At 40.3% G+C, this 12,877-nt stretch overlaps 1 protein-coding gene across 1 annotated transcript; it reads left to right on the top strand.

Annotated features, from left to right (window-relative positions):
- Nucleotides 1–6,695: 6,695 nt before the first annotated feature.
- On the top strand, nucleotides 6,696–12,553 carry nceh1a (neutral cholesterol ester hydrolase 1a). The gene is made up of 5 exons (XM_026152720.1): nucleotides 6,696–6,959; nucleotides 8,181–8,436; nucleotides 8,624–8,693; nucleotides 8,821–8,992; nucleotides 10,500–12,553. The coding sequence occupies exons 1-5, from the start codon at nucleotides 6,819–6,821 to the stop codon at nucleotides 11,118–11,120; spliced, it is 1,260 nt and encodes a 419-aa protein (XP_026008505.1). The 5' UTR covers nucleotides 6,696–6,818; the 3' UTR covers nucleotides 11,121–12,553.
- Nucleotides 12,554–12,877: the final 324 nt, after the last annotated feature.

Below are 12,877 nucleotides of genomic sequence, written 5' to 3'. Positions count from 1 at the left end.
GGGTGTTGACACATCCTGACAAAATGGAACAGGGAGTGTCACTCAGCACCTCATACACCAGCATAGATAAACTACAAATACGTGCTGCACATGAGAACTTTGCCTTAAGGACAAGACACCTGGATCTGAGCTTCTGCTGAAAGCAACAGATGCCAGAAATACAGCGTCACATATAAAGCCAGGGACAGTGGGGTCACCCCAGCACATACATGCTACGTTCAGCTATTAATCATTATTACCAAGGAGAGTTTGAAAAAAAAAAAGATATTGCAGATATTTTACTCTGTGAGCCTACCTGTCTCCATATTACTTCTGGCCGTGTGTGTGTCTGTGTGTGTGTGTGTATGTGTGTCTGTGTGTGCTTATTATCAGCAAGCTTGCCAAACTCTCGGTCTCAGTTTGGGTCTTGTCTCCACGGGGAAACATTAGTAAAAAGGGAAGAGTTTTATTAGAGCGTTACAAGATACCAGTTGTCTAAACTGGCTCCCAGCTCTCGACCCAGACACCCCCTTCCTGTCTTTTAAGGCAGGCTCCTCAGCTTGTGTGCAGACATTCTGCAGCTTCTCAACATGTCAGGGTCTTTAGCTGCAGCTCCTGTTTCCAAATGTTCTCATCCTCGTATGTTAATTAGCTAATAGATTCCCCACAAGCCGCAACCGCAGACCTATGTGCCGATAAAAAGGCAATCGCTCACATATTTAATACCCGCATGCTGAAGGTGACCCCGGCCATATGTCTGGTTATCTGCAGGTTTATCTATGTATCTCCTCTGGTTGCTGCCTGCTGCATCACTCGCACCCTCTCACCACAACAACAGCTGCCTCTTGTCAACATCGCTTGGCAGCAGCTGAGAACGAGGGGAGGAGTGCAAAACCGCATTTAACAGCCTTGGTTCTGGCTAAGGGGAACGCAAGGCAGGGAGTGGGTGTGGGGGTTTCTTTAACAGAACATCAGGATCCTATTTAGACCAGAGACAGGCTCGTGGGAGTCTGATGGGGCGTTGGCTGGATATGGCAGGGAGGAAGTGGGAGGTCATGTGTGTGCTCATGTTGATCTGCATGTTCTAATGGCTGTTTAATCATAGATGCTATGTTAATCCCTGCTGCCTTGTTGCTCTGCTGTATTGTCTCTAATGTGGTTGCTTATATTCACCGCTGTTTCCATCAAAGAGCCATGCTGAGGTTTTTTGTTTGGTTGCACAGCTGCATTTCTCCTCTACATAACAGTACAGGGCTGTCCACGTGCAGGTCTAGGTTAAAGGTCAGGGCTGAGCCATGCAGTTGCCCACATCAGTGTGACACTTGACCCTTGACTCATCTCTGCCCAGGACAGCTGCCAGCCTGATGCTTTTTCCAAACTGTGGGAAGCATAAATCGAGGAAACTGATGTGCTGTCTCCTGCTGACTGCAGTGGAAGGACTATACCATCTGCCTTCTTCGGTGCAAGATCCCCAGGAGACCAGGGGAAAACTTGAGTCTGACAGGAACAAGAAATGAGCTGGCTATTAATGGGTGGAAAGACTTGCTTGAAAATGAAAGGAGGGGGTCTGAGAAAAAAAAAACGATGAGTAATTATAAACTAGAGTGAGTATCTAATCTCTTCTCCTCCAATTTAATAAATCAACAAATGCCTACCTGGCAGGGATCAGATGAACAATCATTTACAGTTTACTAAGATTTTAATTAAATCCTTAGTTCATAATTTTTGTGTGGCCATTTAATGCAGTACATTAAACTATGACTAAGACATAAGTGAAGTAAGAAATTAGTAAGGGAAAATTTTATTTTCATACAAAAATTACTTATGTTTGTTAACTTGTTAATGTGTTTTAAATACCTTTATATATGTGTTTGGATCTTGTTTAGGTATAAAAGCATATGAAGAAAAAAGTTTTCACAGTTTGTGGAAAAACTTACTATTTTCATAGCAATTCACAAAGTAAGTAGCACCCAAATACTGCTTATCAAATGCATTTATTTCAGGGATCAACAGCAAGTGTGTGAACATATCTATTAAAGCAGACGTATTTGCAGTTTACTGGTCTGGAGCATTCAGGTCTTGTGGTAGAGCAGGCCGTCTATGAAGGTATGCAGTAGTTCTTGAGCAACATATTAAACCCTGACTTATCTCTGATGTATCTGTTGTGTGTTCATGTTAGATAAAAGTACTTAGGTATAGGTAAAAATACTATATAAATTTGTGTTTGATTGGAAGAATGACTAAAAAGTTTGAGTAGAGAGGTTCTGTATAAGTGACAGTCTACTACAATGCCACAGTCTTCCCAGCAAATTCATCCTAAGGTTGTAAGAGCTACTTCTCTGACTCTCCAGGGCTCAGTTAGCAAGTTCATGGCAATACAATTAGAAAAAGACTAAATACATATGGCTTGTTTGGAAGAGTTGCCAGAAGAAATCCTCTTCTCTCTAAGCAGATACCAGTCGCACAGTTTAGGTTTGCAAAGTTGCATTTGAGCAAACCACAAGACTTCTGAAAGAATATCCTTTGGACAGATATGACCAAGTGTTTGACAAGATGTTCTGCCATAAAGCATAGCACCATGAGTGGCAGAAACCAAACAGCATGTCAGCACAAACACCTCATACCAACTGTCAGGCACGGTGGTGGAGGGGTGATGATTTATTTTTCAGTCAAAGGACCTGTGCAGCTTGCAGTCCTTGAGTTGACCATGAACTTCTCTGAATACCAAAATATTCTAGAGTCAAATGTGAGTCCTTTTATCTGACGGTTAAAGCTTAGTCCATGTTGGGTCATGCAACACAATGGTGATCCCAAGCACACCAGCAAATCTACAAAGGAATGGCCTAAAATGATTCAAGTTGTTGCAATGGACTCTGCCAGTGAAAACTTCAACCTAACAGCAATGCTGTAGTAGGACCTTAAAACAAATAAATAAATGCCAGCAAACCTCAATGAACTGAAGCAACGCTGTAAAAGAAAAAAAAAGAGTGGTCAAAATTCCTCCACTAATATAGTACAATACAAAAAACTTCAAGTTATACACTCTCTAAAGGTGGTTCTGATATCTATCTATCTGCAGCAGGGATTGCAGCTGTTCCACATATACTCTTAAGCTACAACAATAATACCCAAGTAGCAGAACATGTCAAGAACCACGCTACTGCTTCATGTAGCTGAAAACCCAGATAAACCCAATTTCAAGACATGTGCCGATAAGAGCAGAAGCACAGCAACAGATGAATAATTATAATAAGAGATTGAAATGATTCCAGCGTTTCATCACCAGCAGAGCAAAATAGTCAGTTATTCAGCCAATTAAGAACACTGTGTACTTGAACACCTAATGTCAACGACAGCATGCCGCCCAACAAAAACACGAGCCTGCTGCTTCTGTTGCCATTCTTTCTGATATGACGCCTTGCTTTGGGGAAGACATAATAACAACAGATTGTTGTTTGTCATTTCAGAAATAGTCTGTGTTGCAACTGAAGCATCGCGACCACCAACTGGCCCCATGACATTCCTAAATACCATACAATGACATTGCATGTAAGTGTGTTTGCCCAGTCACACACTTCATTGTTTCCTTATGTGAGATGATTGAAATTAAAAAGTATGGAAAGTGTTTTTTTAATGACAAATTAAAATGGGTTACTGTCTAAATATTTTTGAAGTTGTTCAACATCATTTCCTTTAAACTGCTTATAAACCTTTCCACTCGTGGCAGGTTACCCTGTTTGGAAATCCTCAGTTCTTATCGATCCATCCAAATTTCAGCTTTCATAGCAGATGATCTGACTTATCTTAGCAGAAAGAGCACAGGTGTCAACAATGACAGTTTCTCAGATACATGGAATTCCGTCTTCATTCACTGTAATGTTTGTTTGTCTCAAGAGAAACTGAAATACCCTCCACCCAAGTTCAATGTGAAAAGAGCTATATTCAGAGAAATTCTGGTGTATTCCCTTGCTATAAATGAACGATACAACACGACACGACACGACACGACACGACACGATACGATACGATACGATACGATACGATACGATACGATACGATACGATACGATACTTTATTGCCCGCTTGGGAAAATTTGTCATGAACTCAAGTGCTTTCACAGAAGCTGTTTATTTAGATTTTTTACCTGGATCCTGATGTTTTACTCATTACTGCAATGCACACATGCACACTCACACAGAAACAGTTTTCAAATCCTACATATGTGTGTCCACTCACTTGTGTCATCCGGGTCCCTTCAGCATCACTGCTGAACTGTTTCTCTTTCTGGCATATCAAAGGGACAACATTCCTGATTTCAAACACACAGCCACATCCTGTAAATTGCAGGAGTGCTTAAGCCTCTTTTGAATCATGAAAGAAAACAAAAGTAGTGAAGTTAAAAATATCCTGTTCAAGATAATGCATGCATCTGTGCTTCAGACAGACTGAAAATCACTGCCTGCTCACTTTCTTAATATGAGTTTCAAGTACCTGTAACAGATTGCTTTAAAAACATTTCTGTTTTAAAACACAACTTGTTAAACAAAGCAATTCAATTTTAACTCCTACACTTTAAGTATATTAGATCCAGCGCTCAAGTACCATAATTTCTACACATATCTAAAGGCAATGTCAGACCCAGGCTGAGCAATGAGGCAGCATTGCCTGAAATGGAAAACCTCAATTTCTGCCTCGTGCATTTAGTCTTGTTATATGACCATAAGTGTAATTCCAGTCAGTGACATGAGAGAGGGGCCCTCTCTCTGCCCTCCATACCACAGACTGGTGGGAGACGCCAAGCCAACACACAGGAGGGAGGAAGGGGGCAGTAAAAGGGAATTTTAATGTACACGCTTTATACCACACACGTTTGTGTGCACGCACACACACACACACACACACACATACACACACAAAAGTGCATATGTCACACATACAATTTAAGCTTTCTGCTGACACTCTCATTCAGAGGGATTTTTGAAAAGTAAGCAAGCGTGGCATCTGTGTCTGGCTTAAGTGTTCTTTTGAGTGTGAAACACTGACACCGCAGGATTTAGGATGTCAAGATGACTGCAAAAAAAGTGCATCACAAGTAACAGTAGAAGCATTTACACTTAACTAGGTGCAAAGGTATCAAATTACCATGATGTGCAAAAAAAAAAAATATGCAACTGATTTTGCTGTACAATCTGCTTTCTGCTGCTCATCCATATCTTTGGCGTGATGGTTCAACGAAATCTGCATTAAAAGCATCACATTTTGTGCTCTGGCTATACCTTCCGTTAGGCAGGCTTGTAAAGCACAGATGAAGCGGTTTGCATAAGGTAGTGATTTCATTATGCACCAGTTGCTCAAATTATCATTTGGAACAAAAACATGTGTACAATGTGAGAAAGAGGTCATAATTAGCACTGTAGAATGAAAATATAGTGAGGCAATAAAACCACAACCTGTCGTTTTCTCACTTTACTCTGACAGCGTGTTAATTAATGAGCTTTGGAGGAACAAGCAGGCTGATCTGCTGTGTCCCTGTTTACTAATCAGCTTTCCTGTATCACCTCCTGCAGCCACCTTGCCAACCCCACACTGGTCCTCCAAGAGACTAAGCTGACACGGTCAGGTGGTCTTGCTACTATGTTTTGGAAAATCAGCTCAGCGCAGAGGTCAGATCCTCATCATCATGATGTTTGTTTACATTCTCACACCGGGCCACCAGGGACAGACAGTGGCCATTTAAAATTAAACCATGGGAAGAGACAGAGTTATATAGCACAGAAAGAGAAAGTGAGACAGGAGAAGACGCTTTCCCCAATCTGCAATGAAGTCTGCGGCACTGTTGACTGTACTGGGCCTTTCTGGCAATCTGATGCAGATTTAGCTGCACCCTAGGTATTCTAAGATTCATACCAACTTAAACATAATTGCACCACTAATACCTTCCAGTGAGACTTTGGTCTAACACTGATGTCTGCAGATAAAAAGGCATCAATAATCAGCGAGAAAGGAGCTCCTAGTTTGAACAGGAACATGACTCCACCCCAAACTGCAAATCCTCCCTTTCCAAATCCAAAAGGAATTTTAAAAAAAAATTACATCTCAAGGATTAACACTGAGTTTCCTGAAGAAAAGCATTTAGTTCTTTTTGCTATTTTCTCTTTTCGGTTTCCGTCTAGTTGGTTTGATTAGGCCTAAAATACAGAAGCAATTCATATAATACCATTCTGTTTGTCATCCTTTAAAATGTGATTCCAAAATCTGCCCACACTAATCTAATGTCTAATGGACTGCAGCTCCATTGTGCCTCTCGGTGGTTACAAACATGTAATACAACTTACACACTCATACAGCTGTTCAAAACAAACCCTCCCACTTCCCAGATGCCTTTTCGCTGCTGTTTTCACCCAGCTTTCAAAATAAAAGCCCTAATCCAGTCATGCAAATCGCGCAATAAAAATACTGTGATGCCTTATTTTTACTAGGGTATTTTTACCTCAATGTATTTGTTTTGTTTTGTTGTTGTTTTTTTTTTAGTTTATTTGTTTTATTTTTCATACGACCTGCCTGCATATGACCAGATGAACCACGGCTATTTCATGTTTTCCAATTTCAAAGTTATGTGACTAAAATAGATTTATTCAAAACGTTTTATTTTTAAAAGAAACGTCACTTTCAAAATGTAGGTTTATTTTGAAGATTTCCAGCGGAAGTGCTTAATTGCCCACGTATTCTGGTGCCAAGCGCCAGTGACAAATTAAGAATCAGACAGCTTGAAGCGGCGGGGTCTGTCTCAGTCTTCCGCCCAGTCAGTAACTGAAGAAACATCATCCCACAGCTGCGAGATGAGGCTGCTGTCACTCCTGCTTACTGTGTCATTAACGCTGGCACTTGCTTATTATATTTACATCCCGCTCCCTGATGCCATTCAGCAGCCGTGGAAGTTGATGATACTGGATGCCTATTTAAGGACAGCATTTCATGTGGTAAGAGAGTAGATATTTTCACTAGGAAGAAAAGCTGGTGCACGTAAGGCATCAAAAAGAGACGAATGAGAAGGATCGCATTAGACAGAATCTTGACTTTTCTATGTGCAAAGTTTTAATTAAATGTGTTATTACAGGTTGGCTGCATGCACTGTGTCTTTGAAAAGCTTGCATTATTAAAAACATGCTCTGAACAAAACATAGTCAAACACAGACTTGGACTTTGAACCTTGTGTTTATTTAGAGGGGGGAAAAAGGTACCATCTTTCTTTGCTAGAATATGACGTTTGGTGTTGATATTCAGTGTAACAGTGCAAAATGATATGCTGTTGAAATAAATACGGATGTCATGGATTCAAGGTATCTATAGTCCAGTTTTTAGTTTTACTGGATGACCAGATATCCAGAGGACTTTTCATGCTTGTGTCATGAAATCTGATTTCACAGCAGGGTTGAAATGCACCAAGTCTGTGAAAGAGCTCATTTAGTAATCCCACTGTGTGATTTCAAAAGTTATTGAGACTTTTATTTTGGGGCTGTGAGAGGATCATGAACTTTACACCCTCACCTGTGTTCTACATTTTGAAAATGGCAGACAATAGATGGCTAGATTATTAGCACGCTGGCCGAGACTAATCCTCAGAGCGAGAGTTTACTAAAAATCTGGATTTATTGTGGGTTTTTTTGTGTTATTTTAAGATTTAAAACAGTCATTATTATCTAGTTTGAGGACACTGTTTAAGAAAACATCACTAATATTAATTTTGCATTGCTTCATTGTTTCTACAGCAGACGTTATGCACAAGAACGTGCTCAAGTGTGACTGATATTGTTAAATAGTTTTAAAACCCACTAGTGAACAGTGTGCTGATGCATAACAGAAACTGACTTTATCCTTCATTAGAGTGAAAATGTGATATCTGCACATGTGACAGTGCAACAGTGTCTTCAGCACTGCTGTTGTGACACTCTAAGTGAGGGAAAGGGCAGACATATCAGTAATGCATAGTGTAGGAGGAGAAAGGTGACTGTGAGAAATTGTGTCTCAAAATCCTGCCAAGAGATGACTACATTTTTGCCTTTTGCCAAATTCCCTATGACTTTCTGTTGTTTCCACTAATTTCCTTTCAATCTATGTATTCAATTCTTAATGTGTGTCCTGAAACAAACAAGTACCAATCAAGGGGTTTGAGCTGGAGTTTGGTTTACTCTTGTCTTCAGGCCTCTTTGAAGCAATGGCTGGGATTTGACCATCAAACTAGATCTTTCAGGCAGTTCACATTTGGCTTTGAAGGGATATTAAAGGAATTTCTGAGTACTGAGTCCAGTGCAGGGGCCGTTCCAGGTGTGAAGGTCAGTGACATCTCTTTCGCTGGCATCCCAGTGCGAGTTTACGAGCCCCCAGCTGGAGGGGAGGGTCATCTGAGGAGAGGGTTGATGTATTTCCACGGAGGTGGCTGGGCCGTCGGCACCACCAGTGAGTCTCTAACTGCTTTCTCTAGTTAGAAATAAAAATAATATGCCTACTTTAAACAGAATCATAGACTTTGAGACATTACTTGTGATAATTATAGCTGTCTTTGCTTTTTAGGTGCAAAGTTTCTTAAGTGTCAATAACACAATAGGCATATATCTAACCGTCTCTCACTCTTTCAATTCCTCAGAGAAGGGGCCATATGATATTACCAACCGAATGGTGTCAGATGAGCTGAATACTGTTGTGGTCTCTGTTGAGTAAGTGTGTTTCCTCTTGCAAAACTGTAGTCTCCATTCACAACATCAGTGGAGTGTCCCTTTAATTATATACTCCAAAGCTTTCTAAACCTCTAGTAAATTACATCTGAACCCTCTGTGTGTGTAGGTATCGTCTGTATCCAGATGTGCACTTTCCAGTGCCATATTTAGACTGTATTGCTGCTGCCAAACACTTCTTGTCTCCAGAGGTTCTTGCCAAGTATTCTATTGACCCAGATCGTGTGGCTGTGGCAGGTGACAGCGCTGGAGGAAACCTTGCTGCTGCAGTTGCTCAGGAGGTAAAGGCAGAGGCTATTTTCTGCATGCATGCGACAATTCGTATATCAAGCTCAAATGCCAAATGTTTTAATTCATAAAATGCCTTCCACGACTGCTAGTATAATGCTCTGGATCATGACATATATCCTGATTTCTTTGTTTTTCCATATTTGTCATTCTTAGATGTTTTAAGTGATCAGACAGTTTTTAATACTAGACAAAAATAACCCAAGGTAATACAAAATGCAGTTTATGAATCATGATTTTAATTTATTAAGGGAAAAAGTTGCTGTGGAGGAATTTTGTCTCACTCTTCTTTGCAGCATTGTTTTTGAATGGTTTTCAAACATGAACAGCTTGGTTAAGTTCATGCCAAAGCATCTCAATTGGATTTAAGTCGACCAGGCTGATGCAAAACCCTAATTTTTTGAGCCATTCAGAGGTGAACTTGCTGGTGTGTTCAAGATCATTGTCATGCTGTAAATCTAAGTGAACTTGAGCTTCAGTACACAAACTGATCCTGGCAGAGAACAGAATTCATGGTTCCATCAGTTATGGCAATCATCCAGGTCCTGAAGCAGCAAAGCAGCCCTTTTGCTCAGTGTTATTGTTGAATCATGAACTCTGACCTTAACTGAGACAAGTGAGGCTCGCAGGGCATTGGATGTTGTTCTGGTTATTTTGTGACCTCCTGAATGAGTTGTCGATACACTATTCGAGTAATTTTGGTAAGCTGTCCACTCCTTTTAAGGCTCACCATTAATATAATAATGGATCTCACGATGGTTTGCTGGAACACCAAAGAATTAGAAATGGCTTCAAAACCCTTCACCTCAGACAGGTTCTGTTAAAGTAATTTCGTCTGATTCAACAGGTCTGGCAGCCGAGTGTGGCTGGTGAAATTGAACTCAGCTTTCTATAAAAAGTTATCCATGATATTTAATTAATTATTTAACAAGGGAGGAGCATTGGTTTTTCACACAGAACTAGTTGAAAACAGGATGTGTGCACATGCTATTTCACAGCACTGTAAATTAGTTGCATTGCAAAGCTATCTTTACAAAGCTGTTATTTCCACACCATGTCTTGTCTTTCTCCCCTCACTGCAACCGGTCGCAGCAGATGGCCGCCCCTCTCTGAGTCTGGTTCAGCTGGAGATTCCTTTCTGTTAAAAGGGAGTTTTTCCTTCCCACTGTCGCCAAAGTGCTTGGTCATAGGGGCTCATATGATTGTTGTTTTTTTTCCTGTATGTATTATTGTAGGGTCTACCTTACAATATAAAGTGCCTTGAGGCGAATAAATAAACAAAATGAATTGAATTGAACTACCTGGCTCTAATATGCAACATGACAAAAAAAAGTCCAACACCACATTGTTGTTGGTTGTAATTTAGAGTTGAAAGAAAGAAGAAAAACACACGTTCATCTTGCTGTAAGGAAAAGGAGAGAACCAACCATTTGACATCACCACACAGTCTGCATTGCAATGTACACAGCCATTACTCATATTGTGTGTTTGTTTTTTCAGATTTCTGTAGATGACAGCATGAGTGTGAAATTCAGTGTCCAGGCTTTGATCTATCCAGTGCTCCAGGCTTTGGATTTCAATACACCCTCCTATTTGCAGAACCAATATATCCCCGTCCTTTACCGGACCAGCATGATCCAGTTCTGGCTGCAGTATCTGAACATTGACCTCTCTCTTATGCCCGAGTTTTTAGTGAACAACCACAGCGCTTTGCAACACTCTTCACTCACCCCAGAGCTGAGGTCAAGACTTGACTGGAATGTGCTACTTACTCAGAAGTACAAGAAGAACTACAAGCCTGTTATTGTGGAAAAGGGATCTGAGGGGTTTCTGAAGAGGGTGCCAGGCCTGCTTGATGTGCGAGCGGTACCACTGCTGGCTGGGCCAGAAGTGTTGGCAAAATGCCCTCGTGCATATATTCTAACATGTGAGCATGACGTGTTGAGGGATGATGGGCTGATGTATGTTCGCCGCTTACAGGATGCAGGGGTCGCTGTTACCAGCGACCACTATGAGGATGGCTTCCATGGATGTTTCAGTTTAACATCCTGGCCACTTGAATTTGACGTTGGGAAGAAGGCACTCAGGGGTTACCTCAGCTGGCTGCAGAACAACCTGTAGAAGTGTGTATGTGTGTTTTTGCAAGTGAGTAATGGTTGGAAGCCCTTGTCTTTGTGAATCACAGGCTTGGCTGAAGGCCTAGTAAATGTACTCTTTGTTTAAAAATCTGACATCTAAGCTCAGGGCCCTTGTGTACCTGCACACGCTCAATACATGTGAAGGTTTTGTGATACTTAGAACCAGTCTAATCTGCAGGCAACATCAGCATAGCTAACACTGTGACCAACTAATAAAGATACTTTATAAAGTCATTAAAGTGCTTTGACAGCCAATAGCTTTGCTTAAATGGATTCATTCATCGCCTGTTTCCAATACGAAGGATCGTGCATGTGCTGTTTTGTAGCGACACAAAAAACACATGAGTAATAAATGTCACAAGATCTTTTTAATTTATACTCCACTATTAAAACAAAAGCATCACAAGTTAGGCCCCAAAGTCGAAAACAATCATTTGAATTGTGGTGTTTTTTTCCCCTCTCACTAAAAACAGCTGAGGTCAGGTCAGCAGTTTCAGCAGTGCTCAGTATTTTACCCTGTTGGCTGGTATACAGTAGATCTGCCGCTTTTATTCATATTGCAGTTGCTCAATGACTATCAAAGTGACTGCCATGAATTTTTTAAACTGTCATGCACCCCAAAGGATAAAAATTAGTCTGGCAATTTTATGGGGTTTACTTTTTGGGTTTTGAATGAACTGTCTCCTTAAATATTAATATTTAAGGTATTTTGTATAGACGGTCATGTTCCCTCACAATACTTTATAATAACAATGCTATATTTAGATTTTGTATCATCACCATAACCAAATAAATTTGTAGAATCCTACATGTTTGGGGTCAGATACCTGCAAAGCTAACAAAATTCTAGCCTCAGTTGTATTTTATACCAAATTTGAAATCTGAGCATTTCACTGTGTTCATCTGAAGAATGAATCTGATCTGATCGTGCATATTAGCCTGCTTGCATAGTATTAAGTTCAAAGCAAAGCTGTATCTAAGTAGCAAGGTATTCAGTAGGTATTCACTGCCTTTCTTGAGTTCAGCTTGCACCATAAGAACACAATGTCTAACATGTTCTGGCTCTTGACAATCGCTAACAAAATGCACATTTCCTTTTAGTCTGATGACTGTTTATTTTTACACTCATCTTCCTGTATTTTTACAGTAATTCATTGGTTTTATATAAATGACTGAAAGGTATTTTGTTTGCCTGTCAGAAGCAGTTAACCGAAAGCAGCTGCATGTATGCCAGGTGCAGGGATAGCATCACGATCCTGACCAGATTGTTGTATATAAAATGCATTTGCAGGCTTCGAGTTCCAATTTTCTCCTTCTTTTAAACCTTTTTTCTTTTTTAAATTAAAGCTCACAGCTACAGCATACATCATCAGCCTGTGATGTGCAATAAATACAGTATGATTTTGGTGCATTTTCCTTCCGTGTGTCTCATTATTCACATTTGTTGTTTTTCTGGATGACTTAATGTTCAGCTTGAGTTACATAAGTTCTGATCATTGGACTGAACTGCACTGATTATTGCAGAAAACCAAAACAAATATATATATATAATTAAAAAAAACTTCTCTGTTGAACATGGGGCATTATCAGGTTGACTAAATGTACTCATTGTGTTTCCTTTTGCCAAAACTATAAGCTGGAAATCACAAATATTATGTGAATGGTCAACCAGTCTACATACTCATATAATATTCTGTACTTTAAGAGATAGCCTCGCCCTGCCACAGACTGGCGATCTGT

This window comes from Astatotilapia calliptera, chromosome 19 (assembly GCF_900246225.1).
Source record: "Astatotilapia calliptera chromosome 19, fAstCal1.2, whole genome shotgun sequence".
Taxonomy (NCBI): Eukaryota; Metazoa; Chordata; class Actinopteri; order Cichliformes; family Cichlidae; genus Astatotilapia; species Astatotilapia calliptera.
This window is presented reverse-complemented; position numbering and strand designations above follow the sequence as displayed.

What these genes read in the sequence shown, in the direction of transcription:
- nceh1a (XM_026152720.1), top strand. Translation starts at nt 6,819, where the DNA reads ATGAGGCTGCTGTCACTCCTGCTTACTGTGTCATTAACGCTGGCACTT. An exon ending in TAAGGACAGCATTTCATGTG is followed by an intron (nt 6,960 to 8,180) that starts GTAAGAGAGTAG and finishes TCTTGTCTTCAG; the next exon opens with GCCTCTTTGAAGCAATGGCT. An exon ending in ACTGTTGTGGTCTCTGTTGA is followed by an intron (nt 8,694 to 8,820) that starts GTAAGTGTGTTT and finishes CTGTGTGTGTAG; the next exon opens with GTATCGTCTGTATCCAGATG.